Source organism: Numida meleagris, chromosome 4 (genome assembly GCF_002078875.1).
Source record: "Numida meleagris isolate 19003 breed g44 Domestic line chromosome 4, NumMel1.0, whole genome shotgun sequence".
Taxonomy (NCBI): Eukaryota; Metazoa; Chordata; class Aves; order Galliformes; family Numididae; genus Numida; species Numida meleagris.
Genome location: NC_034412.1, coordinates 86,225,953 through 86,249,654, shown reverse-complemented (window position 1 = coordinate 86,249,654; position 23,702 = coordinate 86,225,953). Strand labels below are relative to the sequence as shown.

General features: G+C 39.3%; 1 protein-coding gene across 9 annotated transcripts in view; it reads left to right on the top strand.

Annotated features, from left to right (window-relative positions):
• PPP2R2C (protein phosphatase 2 regulatory subunit Bgamma) overlaps positions 1-23,702 on the top strand; it is a 187,711-nt gene that overhangs the window by 102,757 nt on the left and 61,252 nt on the right. For all 9 annotated transcript variants that reach the window (XR_002438068.1, XR_002438066.1, XR_002438065.1 and 6 more), the window contains 2 exons: positions 21,981-22,078; positions 22,657-22,822. Coding sequence is in view for 1 of the 9 variants with exons in the window: in XM_021394905.1 (XP_021250580.1) it covers positions 21,981-22,078; positions 22,657-22,822 (264 nt within the window). In the remaining 8 variants the exon portion in view is untranslated. The remainder of the gene's footprint in view (positions 1-21,980; positions 22,079-22,656; positions 22,823-23,702) is intronic.

The following is a 23,702-nucleotide window of genomic DNA, read 5'->3' as shown; positions in this document are numbered from 1 at the left end:
AAATTGAGCAGAGCTTTGCCTCCCACGAGCAGCCCTGACTGCTCCTATGCCATTGAAATGGCTTCTGAGATGCAGTTTTGATTCTTTGTTCCCTCATGGTGCAGGTGCAGCAGTTTCTGCTGCCCTTCATTAGCAGAAAATGGTGAAATGAGGCTTTGCTGTTTCCCTGCCTCTTCACTTTGTTCCTGCCCAAAGGAGAACTGACAGGGCTGCTTTTTCAGTTTTTCACTAGATACCTGCCCTCGAGTTCTGGAGAGTCTGAGCAGGAATTTATACTCATATATGAAGAAATGACGTATGAGTGGCTGTGTTTGGTACTTGTTTCACTCTTTGAAGTTAGCAGGAAAGCACCATTTGTCTCGTACAAAGCTTTGCCTGCAAGATGTGACTGCTGTCTCTTTTGTTCTGCATCCTCTTATATTTTAGTATTTAGGCAGAGTCTCCCAAATTATTTTCATGGTTAATGCTCTTCTAGGAGGGAAACTTTTATTTTTGTGAATAAATTGATTCCGCTTTGTTGCAATTTCATTATAAGAAACTAGGTCTTATGTTTGGGACAGCTGACACAAGGCCAGATTTGCTGTCTAAGAATCTTATAATTTGATTTTGAGACAACAGAGTGAATAAAACTGAGCCATTGTTACTCTACCGATGCAGCTCCAAAGCATTGCAGTTTATTTAAGGGTTTTCCAACACTTATGATTGGTAGGTAGTGCGTGTGTAGGTATGAAGGTTAATTAAATCAAGTGGTGAAGTTTGTAGAACAGGGAATGCTTCATTAAGCCCTGTGTGAATTAACTTGTACAATCTGTTCACAATACCCTAAGTGCCATTCACTGAGACAGTGTAATTACAGCTTACACACATTTTCATTAGTTTGTGTTTCTTCTACTGTGGTTGACATGTATGTTGTCTTCACTGAAACCTTGGGATAGAGGAGGGACTGCTCACTGGTGGGCATCTGAGCATACTGACATTCAGCAAATCATTTTTCCTTTGGGTTCTGAAATGTCTTATCCCAGATGTAATTAAGCTTGTAATTCATCAGCTGACACATTTCTTTTTCCTCAAATTCCAGACCTAGCTGCAGACTTGTGAAGTAGCTTTTCTTGTACGCTTCTTTGCTTTAAACAGATGTGGATGCAACAATCATCCTTATCCCCATGCTAGTTTGGGTTGGTTTTTTTAATGTAACATTCATGCATTTTTCTCAAGGCAAGATGTCACAATAACCTAAAGTTGCAGTATGAAAGACACATCTCTCTTTAATGACTATGAAATTTGGGTGACTATAATATGTAGGTGCAGAGACATGAAGGCTTCAGTAAGAACTTAACCATATAGATTCCCAAGGGTTTCTTTTAATAACAACTTCTAATGCCAAAAAAAGGTGTGAATACACTTAGACTCAAGTGTTGTCACCAATTCAGGTGAATTTGCATCTCTCTGGATGTATATTTAGTTGATTGCCAGAGAAGGACAGTTAAAGATTCAGTTGTGATCACTGCAAATCAGACCAGATGCATGCACAAAAATCCTGTAAAGTTATGTGCGCATACTTGGTATTGCCCTTCAGATAAGTCCCACGGGCCTATTCAGGTGAGAACGGTTAAGGATGTGAAAGCACTTGAAGGTTCAAGTCTGTAGAGAGAAAAGCAGTATTAATGAGGATAGTAAAAAGCCTAGTGAGGGGGAATGAACAATGACCTTTATTGCTCTTGTCTGTAAATTATTTCTTTATATTAAAAAAAATCCAGCATAAATCCTTTGTGAAGTTTCTAGACTTATGCAGGTGAACACAGCTGGGATGTAACAGAGGTAGTAATAAAACCAACCTCCTGTTGTTCTGTTAATACCTTTAAATGTCTGTAAGGGGTTTGTTTAAAAGTTAGGTCCGTGCTGTGGGGTGTCCCACCTCTGCCAAAGCTTATCTTCTGCCACGTGGCCAGCATTCTGTAGCAGTAGTCTGAAAATACAGGAAAGCTTAGGGCTTATGCATTTTATCTATTATTTCTTTTTGGCATCTAATCAAGTAATAGTAAAATATTTCACAGAATCCTCCTGCCTATATCATATCAAGAGTTAGTGTTTTGATATGATATTCTAAGTTCCTATCTGTGATTTCTGGATTTTTGAAAGATTGCAGATATCATCTGGTAGGACTAGATGATCATTGTGATCTTTTCCAACCTTAATGATTGTAGAATCACAGAATCACTTGAGTTGGAAGGGACCATTAAAGGTCATCTAGTCCAACTCCCCTGCAATGAACAGAGACACCTAGAGCTCCATCACGGTGATCAGAGCCCCATCCATCCTGACCTTTTGTCTCTCTAGGGATGAGGCTTCCACCACCTCTCTGGGCAATCTCTGGCAGTGAAGAATTCTATGATTCTGTGATTTTTAGTGGGTTCTAGTATTATATAATACATTTCATGTAGGAGCCATTCCACAGGAAATCTGGCAATAAAGCATTTGAAATCATGTGTGGATTTAAGTCAGCTCTTACCAGCACGTGAAGTGTTACACAGACATAGACTGATGGAAATTCAGAACAGTATCTGAGAAAACTATCATGATGATTTATCATTTCAGGAGTAGCATATTTTGGGGCAGAACTCCCAGCCTTTGGGCACAGCGTGAAGAATTACAGGAAAGCAGACGAGGGAATGAGGGAATGGAAGTATGACCAATTTGCACCAAGTCTGGAAGCGGGTCCTGGTGCTGCTACAGAGAACAGATTGTGGGGCAAGCACACTGAAAAACCTCTAGCATGACAGCTTGTGGTTTAGGCATGGTGTTCTGTAGATTTGTGTGTTCATAGCTGAAAGACTGTTAGCTGCACAGTGACGCAAAGGAGCTTTATACAAAAAAATGTATAGATACAGATATAAATTTAAATTTTTTGGCCTCTGAAATAATGGGCTATACTGTTTGAGGCTGTCTTGTGCTTGGATCAGTACAGCATACCTCGCTAAGAGCAGTTAGCTGTGTCTTTTCAAAGTAAAATGCCTTGTGCTATTTATTCATATCAGTGCCACAAGAGCGTTTGATGCCTTATAGGTGATTAAAATGAGCATGCCACCAGAATCTCACTGCTTAGACAGAGCACAGCAAGAGGTGACAAAAAAGGCAATGAGTACAGGAAGCTTGAGGATTGCAGTAGCAAAAGCTCATGAAAATGCTTTCATATTGCCATAAATGCTTCTACTTATTCCTCATGTATCTTTCCTCACTGCATGCTGCCTGTGTGTCTTGCTGGTTATTTGATTTTTGGTTTTGCTAACATATTCAACTCATAGACTGTGGTCATGATTTTTTTCCCTTGAAGTCCCTGGAAGGAACTCCTAGTGATTTAAACAGTGTTGCATCAACCTCACTAAGGCAAGACTGGTAGGATGTGGTAGGAAAGAAGGTGTAAACTTCTTCTAAAAGGAAATGTTTTTTTTTTACATGATGAATACTCATCATGTAAATCCCATTGCTGATGTAGTATGTGTAATATTATGAACAAAAATAGCATGTTTCATCTTGACTTCCCAAATACAAAGTTAAAATCTTTGCTATCCTGACACTGTCTCAGTTCATCAAACTCTGGTCATAATTAGTGCAATGGTGGATAAGTGCATAAGTGCATGCATCTCATGTGAATCTGCTGACCTCCTTGTCTCAGTGATGTACTGATTCTTGAAGGGTTAAGTACTTAATGTATAGAATGTTGTTATCATTATCTTTAAATACGATTTTTTTCATTTAATGAAAACTCTTGTATCATAGGAAAATGGCAAATGTTTTCATTTGCATAAGTTGTTTTATCATCTTTAATGTTGTGCCTCCAGTATTAAGGCTCTTGCTGGTGTCTTGTTGGTTCACTCTTATCCTTCTGTTTTTGCCGTACCCCTTGTAGCAGTATTATCATTTCTTCAGAGTTTGTGTATAATGTTTCATTATTATAAAGGGATCCCATCAGCTTGACATGAATTCAAATTTTTGTTAAGTTGAAAATCCTTTAGATGAATGTGCTATCCATTGACAGGATGTATTCTCAAATGCATAGGGCAAGCAGGATAAACGTATGTCACATGCTGTAAAATGTGGAGAGCAAAGGGACAACGCTGACATTTTTGAGTAGCAGTGGTAGATCCTGCCTTGCAAGCATTTATTTGTGTTTTAAACTTCACATGAAAGAGAACCACAGAAGTGGAAGACTATCAAGGTATCATTGATTTCTGTTGAATGGATTTGAGGAGATTTCTTAACTATTCAGACATGTAGATGTGCAGATAGGCAAGTCATGAGAGCTGCAGGAATATCTGACTTGCTTTAAAATACCTTTAAATCTTATTAATTGGTATCTTTTATGTCCCAGGTAGATACTCTTCAAAAATATATATTCCATCTGGTTTTCTTAATGATAAATATATAAGAAGCACCAAACAATATGAAAACATTAAGTGCATCAAATGGAAACAGATGTGTAATGAAATTTATTCACCTGTTTATGTGAGTGCTGCACATGTTTGATGGGTTTAACTATTTAATAAACAGCTTGCCCATGTGTTGCCAACAGTGGATTAAATACTAATAAGTCAGCTTAAGTAGAGCTATATTCACGAGTATGACACTTAGTCTATTTACACCTTTACAACTGGGTTAAAATGTCAGAAAGATGTATTTTTGTAATACAAGTACTTCAATTCCTCTTGACATTATTTTCTGTAGCTCATTTTATATGCATATCTTTCTTTTATATTATCATCATGATGGTATTAATTTGGATGTGCAAATTAGCTCTTCATGATGTTGTCGTGTCAGCATCTGGATTCAGGATGTGCTGTTTCATAAGTACCACATCCTATTGCATTTCATCAGAGTCCCCCTTTCCTAATCTAATTATTCACAAGGAACCTTGGGGATTGTGCTAATGGGTAGCTGAAGCTATAAAGAGTAATGAAAGTGGTTGTGTTACTGCTATGCAATTAAATGTATATAGAATACAATTCATATAATTAAATTCAGAATTTTTACCACTCTTTCTCCTTTATAGTTCATTAATTATTTCTTTTAAGTTAAAAAGAATACTAATGGAGTTTAAGAGCTTTTTACTGGAGTTGTGTTGTTTATAGTCACAAGTTGATACTGGCTGTTATTTTTAAAGGTATTCTGCAATTAAACAGCCAGTTGTATGAATTGATTTTTATGAATTTTTCATGGTTTTTTTTTGTGGAAGGGTGGAGGATGTTGCTGGCTGAAGCAGAATTGGAGCTGCTGGGCAACGGAGCGGGGGTTGCTGAGTGCTTTCTGCTTAGTGTTATGTCCCCTGGTTGGATCAAGTGCAATACACGCTATGCTGCTGTGATGGTAATGGGTATTGGCAGTCACTGCAATTTATAAGTTCAGCATGACCTTTGGTCTGGGCCTAGTTTTCTGTCTTTGTTCGTTTGTAGTAAGTGTTTTGATGAATGAGAATGAAGTATTTAGATTGAGTAGTCGATATCTTTTATGCTGATAATTCCATATTAATAAGTGCTGATGCTTAGCGTCCGTAAGGTCTACTGGTAATCTGACTGAAATCAATGGCAGTTTTGCCTCATTTAGTTCCATGGGAACAAGAATGAGTCTTTAACCAGCAGAAAATTATAAACACCAATCTCTGCTCACGTGTCATTCAACAGGAACAAAAGTTTTTATGGTGTTGTCAGGCTAAAAGAAATCCTTTTCTTTCCTGATAACAAAGCTGTATTTACCTGAGGTAATCCCTAGGTAGCCTGTTAGAGGTTTTCCAGCTTTGTTATTTACAACAACAGGGAATGTGGCCACTTGCTGGTTCTACTGATTTAAGTAGTTGCTACAGCTACTGATGCTGCTGTGCTGCTGAAATTCAGTTGCAGACAACCTGCATTAGCCCAGTTACGTTGAATTTTATGTGAAATTCAGACTTTCATTTTAATGCTATGGAGTACATGATAGTACATACATTGTGCAGTTCCCTTTTCCAGAACACCAGTGACATTGGTGATGATTCATAGCAATGAAGAGGCCAGGGATTGTGGAAGAAATTCTCCACCTTTGATTAAACACAGATGGTGGAGGTCTCATCCTTTGTTCTGCACTGCTTTCTGTTTCTTAACCATAAAAATCACACTGTCATTTCAAAATTGGCCATCTGCATAGTAGTCTACTTCAAAACTGAGTGGTAGCTTCATCAAATAATTCTTCTGGGACGTCCTCTTAGTCTTCTCTGCAGGTGTCTAACAGGAGAGATGAGCTGTGAAGTTTGAATGGGAATTTAATAGGTGCAGGTCCTGTCTGACCACATGGCAGACTGTCAGAGGGGAAGTGACAGATTCTCTCTAATCATCACTAGAAAAGCGAAAGGGGAGGAGATAGAGGGGGAAAGTACACAGAAGGCATGATCTCTCTGCTGGATTTTCAGCTTGCTTAGGGTGTTAAAGGTCAAAGCCAACATTTAGGTTGGTGCCTCCTTAATTACCAGGAGATAGCCTCTAGAACACAGGAATAATGTGCTTTTCACTTGACTTAGCAAGCAAGATTCTGCAGTCCACATTTGCTTGCACTTTAAAATATTCTTAAAGCACAACAGCATATTGGTAGTTCGTTAATCTGTCCTTAGGCAAATAAATTTTGCTTCCAAGAGGAAAACTTATATCTGTCTTACTGTCTTTGCAAAATACTCATGATCATATTGGCAGTGTGCAGTCTGGCTAGCGCTGTCAGATTTGCTACCATGATTAAGGATCTTGATTCAGTGCCTGGCATGTTTTCTAGCTGCTTTCCGTGCTTGACCATTGCTCTTCCTTCCCATATACTCTTAAAAAACTCAGCATTGCTCTTGCACGCCTCCCATGCATATCCTCTGAGATAACAGACCTGTAGTCTGAAAATCAGTAGACAGGAAAAGAAAACCTTCTAGCCATTCAAACACCTTTCTTTTTTTAAATTTAAAAGTGATAATTTGTTTGGTTTTTTTTACATGTGTATTTTCTGTAGTAATTTGATTTTCCACGTTATACCGGTTTCCCTTGTTTACAGGGTAAAATCCTTAATCCTCTGTGCTAATATGTTAAATACTGACCATTTGAAATGACATTCTCATTGCCTATTGCATGATTTTTTTCTCTCCCTATTACTTTTGTATATTTATGTTTTTCTGTATAAATGTGAAAATACTTGTCTAGAACAATTTAGAAACAATAAAATATCTGATTTTGTATTCTTGCCTAGTATGTGCATATCTTTACTCATCCAGTTAATACTGGTCAATGAAAAGTAGTTCTGGATACTAACCTTAAAACTTCAATAAGGAAAGCTTGTGGTGAGTCACTGCTTTGTTAGGCCTGGCTTCTAATATTGCTCTTTTGTTCTTACACATTATATTAAAAGAAACGTTATTTTAATGATCCCTAGGTATAATTTTGTGCAAATCAGATATGAGGGGTTTTGCTGCCATTTTTTATTGCTGTTGTCACACGCAGAATCAAATCAGTTTCTGTCTCGCTTTTTAAGCCAATTTCCATACAGAAGTTTAAATCCCTTAGATCAAGAATAGAATTTAGAAAGATTGTAATTGATTTTTTGGCCCTATTTTCAATACTTTGCACTGTAAATGACATCCCAGTGGAGAATAATCATCATACAGATGTTTGAAAGCTCCTTCCTGTGGAGTATGGTAATTGAAGTCTATAAAGTGTCATCAGACTGCACATTGTTTCTAATTAGTACAAGGCAGTTTCTCTTAGCTATGTATAGTTTTCTGGCCTCTTTCCTTTATTAATTTATTATCGCTGGCTAGTAAATCATAAAATACTGATGGCAGTAGGTCTGTATGGTTTGATGCAGAATTTTTGAAGCTATCGGTGTACTCTTAGCTCCAGCTGGACAGGTACTACTCTGACATCTTTTGAAGGACTCTTCAACTTGCATTAGCCGGAAAAACTAAAGGTGCAACAGACAAATGTATTCCTTCACAACAGGTTCTTCATGATAGTCATTTTCATTTACCGTTTTTTTTTGGAAAAGAGAGTTAGTGATTTCTTTATGGCTGGATTTTTGTGGCAGGTGATTTCCCAGAATTTTTTTAGTTTGAAAGAAGCTCTTAGGTCTGTGCAAAATCATTAGGAGAGGAAGACTTTCTGCTTGCTTTTGCTTCCCGGTGTGAATGCACTTGGAGATGGGTCATCCCATGGTATCTTGTTGAGGACCAGATTCTCCCTCCAAACTTGTACCTCTCTGGTAGGTTCGTTTAGTCCAAAGTACCATCCCTGAATTTCGTGATGTCCTGCTGCAAACTCTCTTTTTGCCTTAAAATACCTGGAAGCACAGAGACTGGAGAAGCAGGACACTGGTAAAGAATTTGGAGGCCCTGACTACTTTCTTCAGGCATCCATTTTACACATGGAAGACTTAAATAAGAGTCCCCTTTCTGATATGAACTTGTGGCTAGTTCTTCTTCTTATTTATTATTATTAAAATTTTATTTTAATTGAACTGTATTGGTCTAATTTTTAGCTATGATCTGGAGAATGTAATGTAAATAATTACCAAACTTCTTACTGGTTTCATCACAAAGTACTTACAATATCATTGGTGTGATACTGCTTTGCACTAGACTCTCCAGTTAGTGGAAAACACATAGAAGCAAATCTCTTTATCGCAAATGAGTTAGCTACTAAATGTGCAAGTGCATACGAGGCTACTAAAGTAGAAACTGCATCTATTTGATCTGGAATGATATTCCAACCAAAGCTGCTTTCCAAGGTAAAAGATCTTGTTGGTTTATTTTGTTATTTTGCTGATAAGTATTGCATCATTTAAGGATAAAAACGTGATCTAAAAATATTGTTGTAATGAGCCAGCTTCTCCCAAGGTGAAGTAATGTGTCTGGGTGTCTGTCTGTCCTCTCCACTGCAGGGCAGGCCGTGATGGCAGTGTCAAGTCCACACCAGCCAGTGGGATGCGGTGGCCCTCTCTACCCAGTGATATAGGTTGGTTTGCTTGCCAATAGGGATTAGTACATTAGTTTAAGAACCAGTATATCAGTTTAGCAAAAGGAATCCATAAATAATAGTTCTGAAACTTTCCATTTCAGCTTTAGTGTGTGAACAGTCTTGTTTTTCCTCAATGATTTTGCACTGGGGACATAATAGAATACTTTTGTCTTCTGCCTCAATGATTTTGCCTCACAAGAAGTACTGGAGTCACAATAGAATACTTTTATCTTTTGCCTCAAAACGTGCAAGGACATTTTCCTCAGGTTCCACATACACTGTTTTAAAAAGTGGCTCACTATGGCCTAATAAGCAATGGAAATCTTCCAGACTGGGGAAAAGTGAATGAAAGTGAGTCAAAGGTTTCAGTGATGAAGCTGATGGTGAACAAAGGGGAAAGAAGTAGGTGGGCACTCGACCACCCTAAATACCACTGAGCATGCCCAAAGGGACATTAGCACGTATCTATGAGACCGTGAAAAAGAATGAATATGTACGCCAGTGTACTGCAAATGTACGTCTTAACTGTATAAATGTAGAACCTGAACTTGGAGGGGGTGCGCTTGCTTGTCAAGTCGCCTGGTGCCCATCGTGAGGAATAAAGGAATACCACTTCCTAACACCACACTGGAGTTAGAGTTTTCTTCCCCGATTTCAGGTGACACCAGCCACCCATTGGCTAATTTTCCGGCATGTGTTCCTTGGTTCCAGCTCCGGTGACAACTTTCTCCTCATCACAGTCCTTTGAACACTTAATAAGCGTGTTTCTCTACTGCTTTGCCTCAGAGAAACCTGTCAACACCTTTTCTCTTCATTCTGCATTTAATAGATATGTCAACATTGCTTAATGGAGGATGGTGAAAAGGTATGTTTTGTATTTAGCTCGGAACGCAGTGGTGTGTCCTGACAGCAGTGCTGTCGCAGGCTCAGCACTGAGCTGACGTTGTTATATCGGCTCTGATGCCAGTTCAGTTAGTGCGAGCTCAAATATTTCTCTGCAGTGCCTTTTCGTAGTGCATGAATACACCCTCATGTAAAAAAAAAAAAATAAAAAAAAATCAAAAGCAGCATCTCAACTGCACATCTATCATTTATAATTATAGTGGGATTAAAATAGAGCTGAGCCTTCGGTTGGCCTCGCGCTGCAGAACTGCTGTATTGCAGCAAAGGCTGCTTGGCTTTGAGAGCGCAGCGATAATTACTGTGGCCTGTTTTAACAACCGGTGATGATTGCAAGGCACATCTTCAAGGGTTTGGGGGTGGGAGGAGCCCTGCGCATCTATCGAGGGGTTAGGAGTCTAAACGTTAGCTGTGTGGGCTGCACATTAGCAGCTCTTCGATGATACAGCCCCAGGTTGTGTGGCCCTGGGGAAGGCGCCTGCAGATTGGTGAGCTATTGCTGTATGCTTTGAAGCCCCCTGACCTGGGGAGGCTTCTAGGAAAACTGACTTGTCTCTGTATGGGAGACACAAGTCTGACCCACTGAGGATTGGTTTTACAGGCTGTTTTTTACTTAACTTTTAAGTTTTAGTGGTATGCTAGCAGAAGCTGTATTTTGCGTTTAACTGTTTGATGCAGAAAAGATGATAGTGCTTAGACTTAAAACACAGTTGGTTTGGAGCTTGAAAGTCCCCATCTGTGAATGCAGTAGAAGAAGGCTGAGTTCCCACTTGCAGTATTGTGTTATTTGACTGGAAGGAGCTTTCAGGGCTGTTTTAGGAAATATACTAAGTTACTTGAGTCTTGGCACATTCCTCAGAGTAGAAAAAGAATCTGAAATTGCCTGACAAGCAAACAGTACAGTTGCTTTTTTAGATGCTGTCCATATCATTTGTAATATATGCTGATCCAGTCCTGTTATGTAATTGGTATCCTTTGGGAATATTGCAAAATGGGGGTGTTTGTTTCCTGAGGCTGTTAACAGTGTTTGAAGTTTCTTTATCAGACACAGATTGAGGAGAGGTACAGTGACTCTTATCTTCTGTTCTTTAAGTGATTTCTTTTTTAAGAGTAATTACAGTAATTACTAGAAATATGATGCACTTAAGCTTGATTGCAAATGTATTGTTCTTTGCACAATCCAACCCTCTAGAACTCAGTTTTTTAGGGCTAGGAGTGCCTCTAGCTCCTGATATGCTAGGGTGGTTCAGTGTGCCTTCATCTTAAGCATGAGTAATCCCATCTTTCATCACTTCTATTTTGTTGGATACCTGTGTACACAAGGACTTCAGTCTTTCATGAACAGTATTACGGGATGAGCTTTTAGACCATAGTGAAAGCCACTACTAAATTGTTAATATTAGTCCTTTTCACTATGGCTTGATATATATGGTTTATAGTGGAACTGGTATGGTTGTCCTACTTACTTTGAGACCAGCATAGAGCAGCCTTTGATGAGATCAGGAGCAGCAACCCACGTTAACATAAAAAAAAGTGATTTCTCTGTTATTAGGATCATTACTTAAACTTGTTGGAGGAACCGATAGCATGATCTTGAAGTTTGGCTTTGGTTTACACACCACTTAAGCCAGCCATAGTACCTGGATAATTATGGGAGGTCACAAATGCTGATTTCAAAGGATGCTTAGAAAGGCTCTAATATATTATGATGTGCATGATCTTCATCAAAGAAGCATTAGGCACTCCCAGAAGTCCCACAGTTATATGATCTTGTGACAGACCCAGAGGCAAATTCTGAGTTGTCAGCTGAACTGCCTTCGCAGCCTGCCAAGCAAACAGATGCTAATGTTAGATGAGTATCTACACAGCTTGGCATCGAGCTCCCCTGACAGCCAACAAGCCCTGCTGTGACCTTCAGTTGCTGGTCCACTGCTGGGAATCACAGAGGCGATGTCCAGTGATGTTTAAGTTAGAGCTGCATGTTGCTCGCAAGGTTTGGATATAGCTTATTACACACTGTGGGCAACACTGATTCCTATGAGTGACATTCACTAATCACATCTGCTCAAGTAAACCAGGCATTACTGAGCACTGCAGCCTGCTGGCATGAAGTGGCCCATGTCTGTGAAGGTAAAATTCCAGTTTCTGAAACATCCGGATCTGCTGAGAAGTGTCCCTGGCTCGTGGTAACTCTTGAAGCATGCTGAGGATTGTCTGGGGGAGAGCAGTCTACCACAAGCCTGTTGAAGTCCACTCTTAACAAATTAACTGTATTAATGATAGCATTACAAAGCCCAAGAAGGTACTGGAGCTGTCCTGCATAGAGTAGTGCAGATACGGCTTTGTGTCCCCTGCTTTCCTTGTCATTGCTCTGTGCTTAAAGACTCTGGCTCTACTCCAGCTCCTAGCTCCAACCCTCCATGGTCTTTAAGATCATATACCCTCAGCTTCACTTGAAAGCTTGCTCACCATGGCTTTTTCTTCCATGGCACATGTTATTGTGATGCATTGTTAGGTCTCCACCAGCATACTCATTTAACTACATGCATACTCATTAGAACTGAATTTGGGAACATTTAAGTATCTAGACAAATGATTAAGTGCTGTGCTAAATAGAAATGTTTTGCTGAGGCATACCCTGGCTTATCTGTCCCTTAGTATGTGTAGAATCAAAACTGCTTCTCTGATCTTGGATAATAACTCTCAAGGATCTGTTTCATTTTTTTTTTTCCTTTGTGTAAAATGGGAATGCTAACATTTCGTTACTGACTTCCCTGGGTTGCTGGGGGGTTTAATGCCAGTAAAGCACTTTGAACATAAGAACTGCTGTGACAGAATTACTGAGAGCTTTGCTTCTGGAATTTAATTGCTCACTTAAAAAAAGGGAAAAAAAAAGTTCAGAACCAACTGGCAGGGAAATTCTATTGAAGTTCATAAGTATTATGTTGGAAATAATGTTCATACTGAATCAGATTATTCAGCATTATATTTTAAATTTTGGATGACTTTTCATTACCCTTGGATATATTTTAAATTAATGATTTTCCTTTAAAATGTAAATATGTTATTTTTGTCTTTGTTTTATAATAGTCTTTTAACAAAACTTGATGTTTGCTCGTTGTAAGCCATTGCATTTATTATGCACAAGTATAATAATTTCTGACAGTGCAACTGAAATTAGTGTATTTTAATAATTTGTACAATTCCCATTCTTGGCATTTTTTTGCTCCAAAATAAGGGGCTGGGTTCAAGGTCTTTCTGTGCTCTCAGTAAAAGCCGGTTGCCTAGCATTTTTAGCACTTGGCAGCACTGTTTCTAATCTGCCTTTTGCTGGCAGCAAGGCTGTGTAGCTCCTTGCTGTGCAATAACATGGATCCAGGCAGGAGCTCCCAGCTCAGGCAGCCCTTGTTCTGTGAAGACCAGTTCAAACCTTGCTCTGGAAATTGTATATACTGTGATACATAACATGTAAATATTATAAATTGTATATAATGTGATGCCTGTGGCAGTTTTTTCCTTTTTGCCCTTCACTCTTGGTTGGTAGGAGGAACAGACTGGCACATTTTCTAATTGCACTATGTTTGTGAAATGGAGGGTTTTGAGCCTGTTGCTGAATCCTTAACTGTCACAGTCAGGCCTGCCTCACTTAACAGCAAACACAGAAAGAAAGAAACATCTAGAGTTTTCTTTTTCAGAAATCTCGGGAGAATAAATTGCTAGCATGCGTTACACTGCATAGGCTGTGGGGAAGCTCTGAGGATGAGCATTTTGGAAGCTTTCTGTGGATATCTTTCAGCTGAAAGAGAGGTTGATTTTCAGTGGTTTATTCAGGTGTCAGGCCCTTTGTTGCCTGGATGCACACGCAGAGGGCTTTGCTCTCCCAGCACTGCGAGGCTGTTCATGTGCTGCAAGTGATGCAGTGCCACCATACGTGGGCCCCTAAATAGGTATTGAAAAGATTTATGGCAAAATTTGTATCAGTCCATTGAGTATTTCAGATTATGAAGGTACAAGCAGTGCACTTACTGACTTCATTAGGAAAAATAGTAACATTAATTAGGGGTTCTGCGGAACTAACGATTGAAGCTTTGCGGTCTTGCTGATCTAAGCAGGTCACCTTGTGGAGAAAGAAACTGAAGTGCGTGTAAACTGTAGCCAGAATTTTAAGAACTGTGTCCTAATTTTCAGCTACACTGCATCTGACAAATGTTCCTTGACCTTATTTATCACTGAAGTAGTGAGAAACTTCCCATTTACTTCAGTGGGCATAAGGTCAAGTCTCTAATCCCAGATGCCTTGTACTCTGCAGGAGAGGGATGAGTGCCAGAACCTCTGAAATAAGGTCTTGGAGACTTTAAATTAGGAGTAAAAGTGGGGGTCGCTTAATTAAAATCTGAATCTGTGACATGTATTCAGTGTGAAGTCTTTTTTAGCACAGAGCAAAGAACCCTTATAATCTGTTTTGCATATTTGTGCTGTAGGCAAAAAATATTTTTTCTAATTGACTGTGCTGCTGTGGCTGGGTGTCATTTCCTGTTTTTCTAATTCGAGAAATACCACTAGAAACTAGCATGAAATTAAGAAACTCATGAGAATTTTCTAAGCTCTTAATGTCTATACAAATATTGGAGGAAAGCCCAACTATATTAAAGTTCAAGGCTACAAACTGTAAATCACAGTGGTGGTAGGTACTCACAGAATCATAGAATGTCCCGAGTTGGAAGGGACCCACAAGGATCATCAAGTCCAACTCCCGCTCCATACACCACCACCTCAAACCCAGCGTCTGAGGGCAGTGTCCAAATGCTCCTTGAGCTGCAGCAGCTTGGGGCTGTGCCCACTGCCCTGGGCAGCCTGTTCCATGCCCACCGCCCTCTGGTGCAGACCGTTTCCCTAACCCCCGTCTGCTCCTCCCCTGACACAGCTCCATGCCGTTCGGCCCTGTCACTGTCACCACAAGAGCAGAGCTCAGCGCTGCCCCTCCGCTCCCTGCAAGGAGTTTATTTGTCATCATTTTTTGCATCTCTCTGCAAAGCATCTCCACCCTCAAAGGAGTCAACAGCTCCTCCCAATTTAGTGTCGTCCATAAACTTGCTTAAGTATGCATTTAAGCCCTAAGTCCAGATCATTTATAAAAGCATTGAAAAGAACTGGCCCCAAAATGGAGCCTTAAGGAGCCCCTGTAACTCTTTGACCTCCCATCACATTATGTATTTGTCTAGCTGTGTGCTGGACATTTTGTCCGAAAGGATACTGTGAGAAATAATACCAAAAGCTCTACTGAAATCAAAGTAGATTACATCAACTGACTTCCCTTGTTCAACTTAGTGGGTAACCTTGTCATAAAAGAAAACTAAGTTAAACAGGACTTTCTACTCATGAACTCATGACGTCTATGACCAATGACTGTGTTGACTTTTAGGTGTTTTTCAGTAACTCACACAATAATCTTTTCCATAATTTTACCAGGCACTGAAGTAAGACTGACTGGTCTGAAATTAGCAGGCCTGTAATTACCAGGGTATTCTTTCTTACTGGAAAATTGGTTCCATGTTTACCAGATTACAGTTGGCTGAGACCTCTCCAGATTTCCAAGATTGTTGAAAAATAATTGAGAGTGGTCTTGTGATGGCTTCAGCCAGTTCTTTGAGTATCCTTGGGATGCTATTTTTGGATCTGGGTTCTGGAATTTCTCAAATAAATTTGCTCTTTTAGTGAGCACTGAACCTGCGTTCAAATATTCTGGATGGGAAAGTGCTTTCTTTGGTCCCTGAGGATATAAGAGATGCATAGGCCTGTGAAACTCAGCTGCATCCTGGTGGTATTATGGTCAGCCAAAGCAGGAGCAGCACACTAAGGTGTCTATTTGTAGCATTTCTAAAATTCAGAAGATAGAAAAAAGGGAAAGATTTACTCAGTGCTGCTGAGGATTTGAGGTTAGGAGATTTCTTACTCATTACTTTTTTACTACTCTTTACTACTCTCCCAGAGTGAAACACTTGTTTTTAAGGCTGCCTTTCAGGAGGTAGTCAGCATTCAACCCTGTAGTTTTGGATTTCACATCAGGAGGAGATTATTATACTCAGGAAGAAAGGTGATACTTGGCCCAATAAACTTCCTTGTTCTTGCTTGACAGGATTAAATGGGGCTGGTGGATACTGCCCTCAGTATATTTGTTCTTGCTGACAGTGAGGCCAAGAAAGACATCAGTTAGAAAAGCAATGACACAAAGTGCAGGGACACGCTTCTCTGGACTTTGTTCTGCTATTGATTGATCACCTTGTTTTGCTGATCCCTGAGGGACTTACATGATTAGCACCTATGTTCAGAGTTTGCCTTGGCCAAAATCAGTTGCCTATTGTGTTTTATATTGTCCATACACTTAGCATGGAACAAACACCCATTTTGTAGCACAATCATCATCTGGATTTAAAGCCATAATAAACAAGAAAAACTACAAAGAGTGTGATTTAGCAGGGTGACAATGTCAGGGGCAAAGCGGCAGATAGATCCTTTTTTTCGAACTGCTTTCTTACCTTCTGTTGTGGCATTTCCTTGTGCTCTTTCAGACTCAAGCTCTTGTACATGCTCTCCCACATCAACTTTCTTTGCTACCTTTTTCACAGTCCATGCATACTTTCTGTTTTGTGCACACTTGTTCTCTCTTTTTCTCTCATCTGTCCTTCTCAAATGGCCACCTCGCTGAATACTGCTTGTCTTACACTGTCCTGATGGCATGGAAAGGTGCTAAGATTGATTGTGAACAAAATGTCTTCCAGTGGAGTGGAGTTGGCTTTCTGGTGTGTCAGCTTCTAGTTAGCCAAGGTGTGGGCAGTGCGATACGTGAGATTTTTCTTTGTGCTTCCTTGCGTTTTGAGGGGTGGTTTCTGATGCCACGTAATTGCACAGCTCTGCTGTGAACCAGAGTGAAAGCATGCTGCAGAGCCTAATGTGTTATGTATTAAACTTCTGTTGTCAGAGATCCCTCTGCCAGCTGCTTCGGAAAAGAAGGATCCATCCAACCCTCATGCCGTTTGAGGTTTGCATATATTGTTTTCTAGCTGCTGGAGGAAACCTGTGAAAGTTCAGCTTGATGAAAGGGGAATGGGCTCTTTCACCCAGTTTTTTATTTACCTTTTTTCTTTTTTGACCAGGTCTAAATTAAATTCTGATAACATAGCTCATTCTAATGTCCTCCCTTCATACGAGTTACTGTAATATTGCTCATCTTTTATCTACCATTTGTCCTCTTGTTTTATATCTCTCTTTGTTGCACGCTTCTTTGTTGTTTCTTCCAGATTATGCTCCTTGGGGACTTTAGTATCAGTATGACTGAACATTGCTTGCAGCCATGCCAGATCGTGCTGTGATCTTATTGGATTTCACAAGCCAAGGTTAGGCCAGGTCAGAACTTGGTTGAAACAGCGTAGACTACAAGACTGCCTTCTAGCCACTGGGAAAACACAACAAAAATCTGGCCTAGATGCTGCTTTATTCAGCTCAGGCCCTGTGTTGTGGTGCTGGTTGTGGTGGATTAAGTATTAAGGAGATGTTCTGACCTGTTCTCGTCAGTGGGATTTCACAACCTTTTATGAGAAAAATACATTAATTACAGTATTCTGGTTTATTGCAAATCCTTTAAGTCTCTATCAGGATTATAGTGCCGTTCAACTGTGTATTATATTCTCTGATCATCTTTTCCCTGTACAGCTGCGTGATGATGTTTTCCCTCAAAATTTGCTTTGAAAATATGCATTTCTCTGACAGATGAAATACTTCTGAAAATTCATTGCTTGTCTGATCTTCTGAAGCCAAATTAATGTTTATAAACTATATCAGTGCCTTCAATGAAGGGCGCCAGAAAAGTAGAAATTATTAGTAAAAGTAACATACAGAAAAACGTAGTTGAGCTTAGTGTTGCTTGAGGTTTCTGACCAAAAGGCTGTATAAACATGAGTAAAGTATGTTCAGGCTTTATCTCGCTCTGCATAGTGTGCAATTATGGTAGAGTCCCCCTAAGTGATATGAAAATTTATTCTACAGATAAGGGTTTTCTAATTATCGTAAAGGTATTTTACCTGATCTGTGTTACCTTTTACTTAAATCCAATGAAGAAACTATTGAAAACCTGTAAAATAAACCTGAGAGAGACCAGGAAGTGAACTTAGAAAGGTATGTTATGGTGTGAAGCACAGGCCAAAGTAACAGGCTGCACGTGCCTACCTCTGTTTCATCCCACCCCACACTGAGTCTGAGTGGGGACTGCTGAGAGTTCATTTGCCTACATCTGTGTGGGAACAGTACTAATGAAACTGAGGGAAGAGAAGTACAAACAGCTAGAGATGTCTTGATGTGTATGGTTGTACACTGATATACTTAGATCTATTAGAAAAGCAGCAGCTGTTCCGTACATCATCGCCATTAAACACCTTTAAAGAGGGTAAACTGAAGCTATGGAGGAATCAGGTAATGAGGTACAATGAGAGATGACTAGGAGTCAGGGAATGAAATGTTTCAGACTGAATCAGGAGAAACTTCCTGTTTGTTTAGGCTCTAGTGTTGTGTTTCTGTGAATCTGTAAAATTGGCCTGAGGAATGAGATCTGTAGTATGTAGTGCCTGCTGGAACAATTTGCTGTGGCAGGATGTAGAAGAGGAGCAGGTGTGTAGCTCCCTGGAGTGTTCTCTCATCTTTTGAAAGTTTTTTTGTGTGTTTTTCTCAGTCAGCATCTGTATGTTGAATATTCAACATGCGTTTTTGAGTTGTGTGAAAATGTTGCGCATCATGACTTTTAAATACAAATTTATATGCATATCTGTATAGACAAAATGGGGAGTTTACATACAGATGAGGAAGGTTAATATTGCATAAAAGTTGAAGTTTGCAATCTAATTGGCAGCATTAGCTATTGAGGTTGCCTGTAATTACTCTTAACAGGTAAATTATCTCTGTTTCATATTATCATAGTTAGTGCCAAGCTTGATAATGCTAGGACGTGGAAGGTGTAGAGCAGGATGGAGACTTTCATCTCTGTCATCCCTTACCAAGGCCTCACTGTACGTGCAAATTCACCAGCTCTTGCATTGTGGAGCATTTACATATCCCAGAGAGGGTAGTTTGCTGGTGGTTTGCTTCTCTGTACGCTCAGGGGATCATTCTCCAGTGTAAGAATCTGTAGGGTGGGACCATAGTGGCTGATGTTGCTATAGCATTGACAAAGATGTAGGGGAATGTCCTGCAAAGGGATATGAAAAGCTCTGTGGATTGATTCTGTTCCTACGTCGTCTGTCTTACAAAGAGCCAGCTTGGCTAATCTTTATGAAAACAGCATGACTAATGCGTGCCTGCTGAACTGGTATGTTGGATAAGATATTTTGGCTGTTGTTTTCAGATGTTATTTACAGGATCAATAAAAGTGATTTTTCAATTCAAGGCTAATTTTTTTACCAACAGGCTGCATACTATGTAAGGTCGGATTATTGGTTGTGCTCTTCTTTTAAGAACAAGTTAATTTAAAGGTGATGGGTAGTTTCCAGTTCAGAATTCACTTCTCTTATCAAAAGGAGAGATGCCTCTGGGAGAAACAGCTTATGAGGGAGGGAATTATGCTCTGACCTATATCACAATCCACTGCCCAGAGATACTTACGTATTAGCTGCTTTTATTTAAACAATAATCACTTACCAGCACACGATATTTTAATTAATACAGAGATTTTATTATAACCCTGTTTTGGTTGCTGCTGATGTCTATGCAAATACTCCTGTTGACTTCACCAGGCATTGGCTGATGCTGTCCGTGGTGTTTTGTGACCATTTAGAGATGCCTTCTGTAGTATCTTGTGACCATTTACAGACAATTTCATGCCATTGTGGAAGTATTTCAGGCCAACAGAAAGTGTATTCACACATACTAATGTAAATGCCATTCATCCCTTCTGCTTCTGATTCTTTTTGACCTGTTGTGAAAATCAGTTATGCATTACATATGCCTGAGCACATACACCAATACACACATTTTTGTAATACATTCCTCTCCTCTGCTTTTGCCCTCTTGCCCCATGCGTGCTAGAGATAAGTCTCCATTCTAAAAGCACTGTCAGTATGAGATGTCTGCAGTTCTGCCTGTATGGCTGGGGTCAGGTACAACTTTAAAATGACTAAAATCATGCAGATACTGTTTTATGAGCCGAAGCTCACACCTACCATTGGTATGAGTTTTTGCAGGATAAGAACAAAGTAACCAAGACATACTCTTCCACTGGAAGAACTATGAATGAACTTCACATGCCAAAAAAGTTAGATTTTTTTATTTTAAGTATTTTTTAGATCTAACCCAACCCATCCTGAGCCCAGGAGCATTACCAGCCATAGCCTCTCAACTCTTCCCATTTCTAAAAAGGCTAGGGCTGCTGGGATAATCACGTGGAAAATACACAGTCTGTGGAGGTCCACATAAAGAATCAAAGACCATCAACTCTGAGAAGCTTTGAGTTCATGCCCAAGATGTTCCAAGTTGTTGTATTCCATTTCTCTCAAAGGCTATGCATTCATACATTTTATTCAGAAAAAAATATTACATGTGTACTTTATGATCCCTCCTCCCTTCTTTACATGGCAATGTGTTGAGGAAAAAAAAAAAGATGAACTTTTTTTTAGAGAGTTGAACAGAAGTGAATGATGGTAATTTCTTAAAAAGATCAAAAGAGATACTTCATCGTTATTAGGGTTAGGTTTTCCTTCTTCAGGTGGTGAATTGTTTATAACCTTCCAGTAAGAATCTGGCTTTTGGGAAACTGTTGCTGATGATTGCTACTGGCAATAGAAGCTTTCTAACACTCAGCTACCAGTTTATTAGAAGAATAATAGGAGCAGATGTTTTCAGTTCATAAAATGTATCCAATAAATGATACATCCACTTGTTATTTCAATTCCTTTAAATTTTACTGAACTCATTTTGGGCTAGGTTTTCAAAAGAGCTTAACCCACTGTAGCCCTGTTGTTCTCGGTATAAACTAGTGGATGATGAACACATTTTAAAACCACAGCTTTTAATGCCCGAAGAGGAGCTACTGACTATGGACACTTCCAGAAATGTGACCCATGTTTCTGCTGAGTGCATACTGATCATCATAGAGAATTCATATATGTAGTCTCTGAGTAATACCCTGCATTTGTCTGTGATTGTATATGTGATGGCTTCTTAATTTACTATTGCACAAGGCATTTTAATTTAAATTATGCTAATAGTGTAGGATTAACTGTGGATTATGATTCTCGCATTTGCTGTCATACAAGCAGAAGAGCCAGTTCTTTTGCTCCTATCTATTTCTCCCTTCTCATTCTGATGTTTAGTATTTTGTGCTCAAGATTGGCCTCAGGTTTAGATGAGGTTCCTTGTATAAGCTGATGCAATTGCTTAGGGAAAGAGAATTGTTGAAAATTACAAAAAGAAAAGACTGCGATCTTTTTATCTTCTGATGACACATTTTTATGGTGCTGAAATGATTTACTGAAAACTCTGATTTGAATGGGCTCTTGCCAGCATGGCACAGTGAGCAGTTCTCTGTGGCAGAACAAGCCACGTGTACTTTGCTTTTTTACTGTTTGCTCAAACACATTGTAAACTAGTGCTCAGGGTTTTCTTAAAACCCTAATAAAGGGTGAAGAATAAATAATACATGCGGCAGGAATGAGCCTTTATGTCAGTCACTGCCGAGGAAATAGCAGGAGGCCAACACTGTCTACTATCTCTGGTAGTGAAAAAGCTTTATAGGAGTCTGGGTTTGCTCTTCCTTAATCCTTAATCTTAACCTCTCTAGAGATCTCCAAGCTGCAGATGCGCTGGAAACACAAGTTTGCCTTGTTACGTTTGCACTTGTTTCATTGTGTAGCAGCCTTGGATTCTAATGGCATGCAGCCTGTTTGCATTAGTGCCTTGCTCTTGAGTTCATTTGTATACCTTCAAATCCCCCATTTTTTGCATTTTTTGTGGAGTGCTTGATATTCCTAATGGCTTTGTGTTGTAGCAGCAGTCTAAAATGTTCCTTTTTCTCTCTCTTTTCCCCTCCAGCTGATATTATTTCTACAGTTGAGTTCAACCACACTGGAGAACTGCTGGCTACTGGTGACAAGGGGGGTCGGGTTGTTATATTCCAAAGGGAACCTGAGGTATGTGAGTTAGTCCTTAATAGCGTGCTAAAACTGATTTTGATTGCTAGTACTTCAATTGGATCTAACAAAAAAACTTATTTATAACCTCAAGATTGAGTAAAACAGAATATGGAAAGAGGGTAAAGGTCTCTTCGTCAGAAATTTGCTCTTTTTTCTGTTTCAAACAAGAATACTTCAGAGCTCCAAAATTCTAAGAAGATAAATGGTGGTTTTTGTTTTACTTTTGTTTTAATTGCTTTTGGCTCTTTGATGGAGTCATTCAATTTCAAACAATGTTTGTGCTGTGTTATCTTTTCTGCTCCAGCTTTAAATTTAGTCCATGCACAGCATCTTCTGTACAAAGCTTTACTGAACAATTGACATTTCTTCAAAAATTCTGTCCTTTATTAAATGCTGCTTCAATACTTCTGGGAAATTTCATTCCTGTCTATCGATACCATGTTTTAAATGAGAAATTTAATTAATACTTTCAATATTTTTATATTTATAAGGCTGCTTATTCAACTTCCCCTAGAGCAGAAGAAAATATATTGCCATAATAAAACACGCGTTTCTGTTGTTCTTACTCTCCATAGAGTAAAAATGAGCCTTACAGTCAGGGGGAGTACAATGTTTACAGCACTTTCCAGAGCCATGAACCTGAATTTGATTATTTGAAGAGCTTGGAGATAGAAGAAAAAATAAACAAGATCAAGTGGTTACCACAGCAAAATGCAGCTCACTCGCTTTTATCAACAAATGGTAAGATAGAAGAGAGTATATTGGACATAACCACCTTTTGCTCTCTTGCATTTTAGCACTGACTGTATGTATTCAAATTCTGTGTTCATTTTAATTTACTGTTTAAAGAATTTCGCATTTCAGAGTTTACTGAGACTGCCATACTGACTCTGATAGCTTTTATGCATTTTATGCGCAATCACAAGGTTTTTCCTTCTGACGTTTAGAGCGCTGTCCATTTTTGCTCTTTGTGTGCCACGCTATCCTGAAATTAACTTTGTGAAAAAGGCATCACCTTATCCAGCAGCTGTGTTCTGCTGGGAATTTAGAATTTTGTCTGCTGTATTTGTCATAACTTTAATTCTTTGTAGATGTGTAAATAATGTAGGTGAGAGAAATGAATTTCTTTTTCTCTTCATTCATTATCATCAGAATGGTCTATTTAAGTTCTACAGTAGGGATAATAATAAGAAATTGTTACTGACTCAGCTTTCCACGTGCTTAAGGCCTATTGCTTAAGAAAATGCAGTGTCATTGCTAAGAGGGGAGATGCAGATATGACCTGCTGGGAAGAAACTGAGTGGATCCTGATATATACGTCTATCATTTAGGAAGTACTTGGTCGCCAGTTGCCAGCTTAGGATCCAGCAAAATGTTTTGCCCTCTATTCTCCCTCCTTCTTAATTGTGGAGAATTCTGGGTGACCTATTTATGTGAGGAGAGCAGAAGTGATGCCATGGGCATAGCCTGTGGATGTTGGCTTGGGATTGCAAAATGTTTTTCTGTGTTAAGGAGAATTCGTAGTGTCCTGGCACAGTAAGTCTGAAGTCTGAAAATTCATCTCATGGCATAGTCATAAAACAGTTTTAAGTTTGGGATACAGAAGGCCCATGTTGAACTC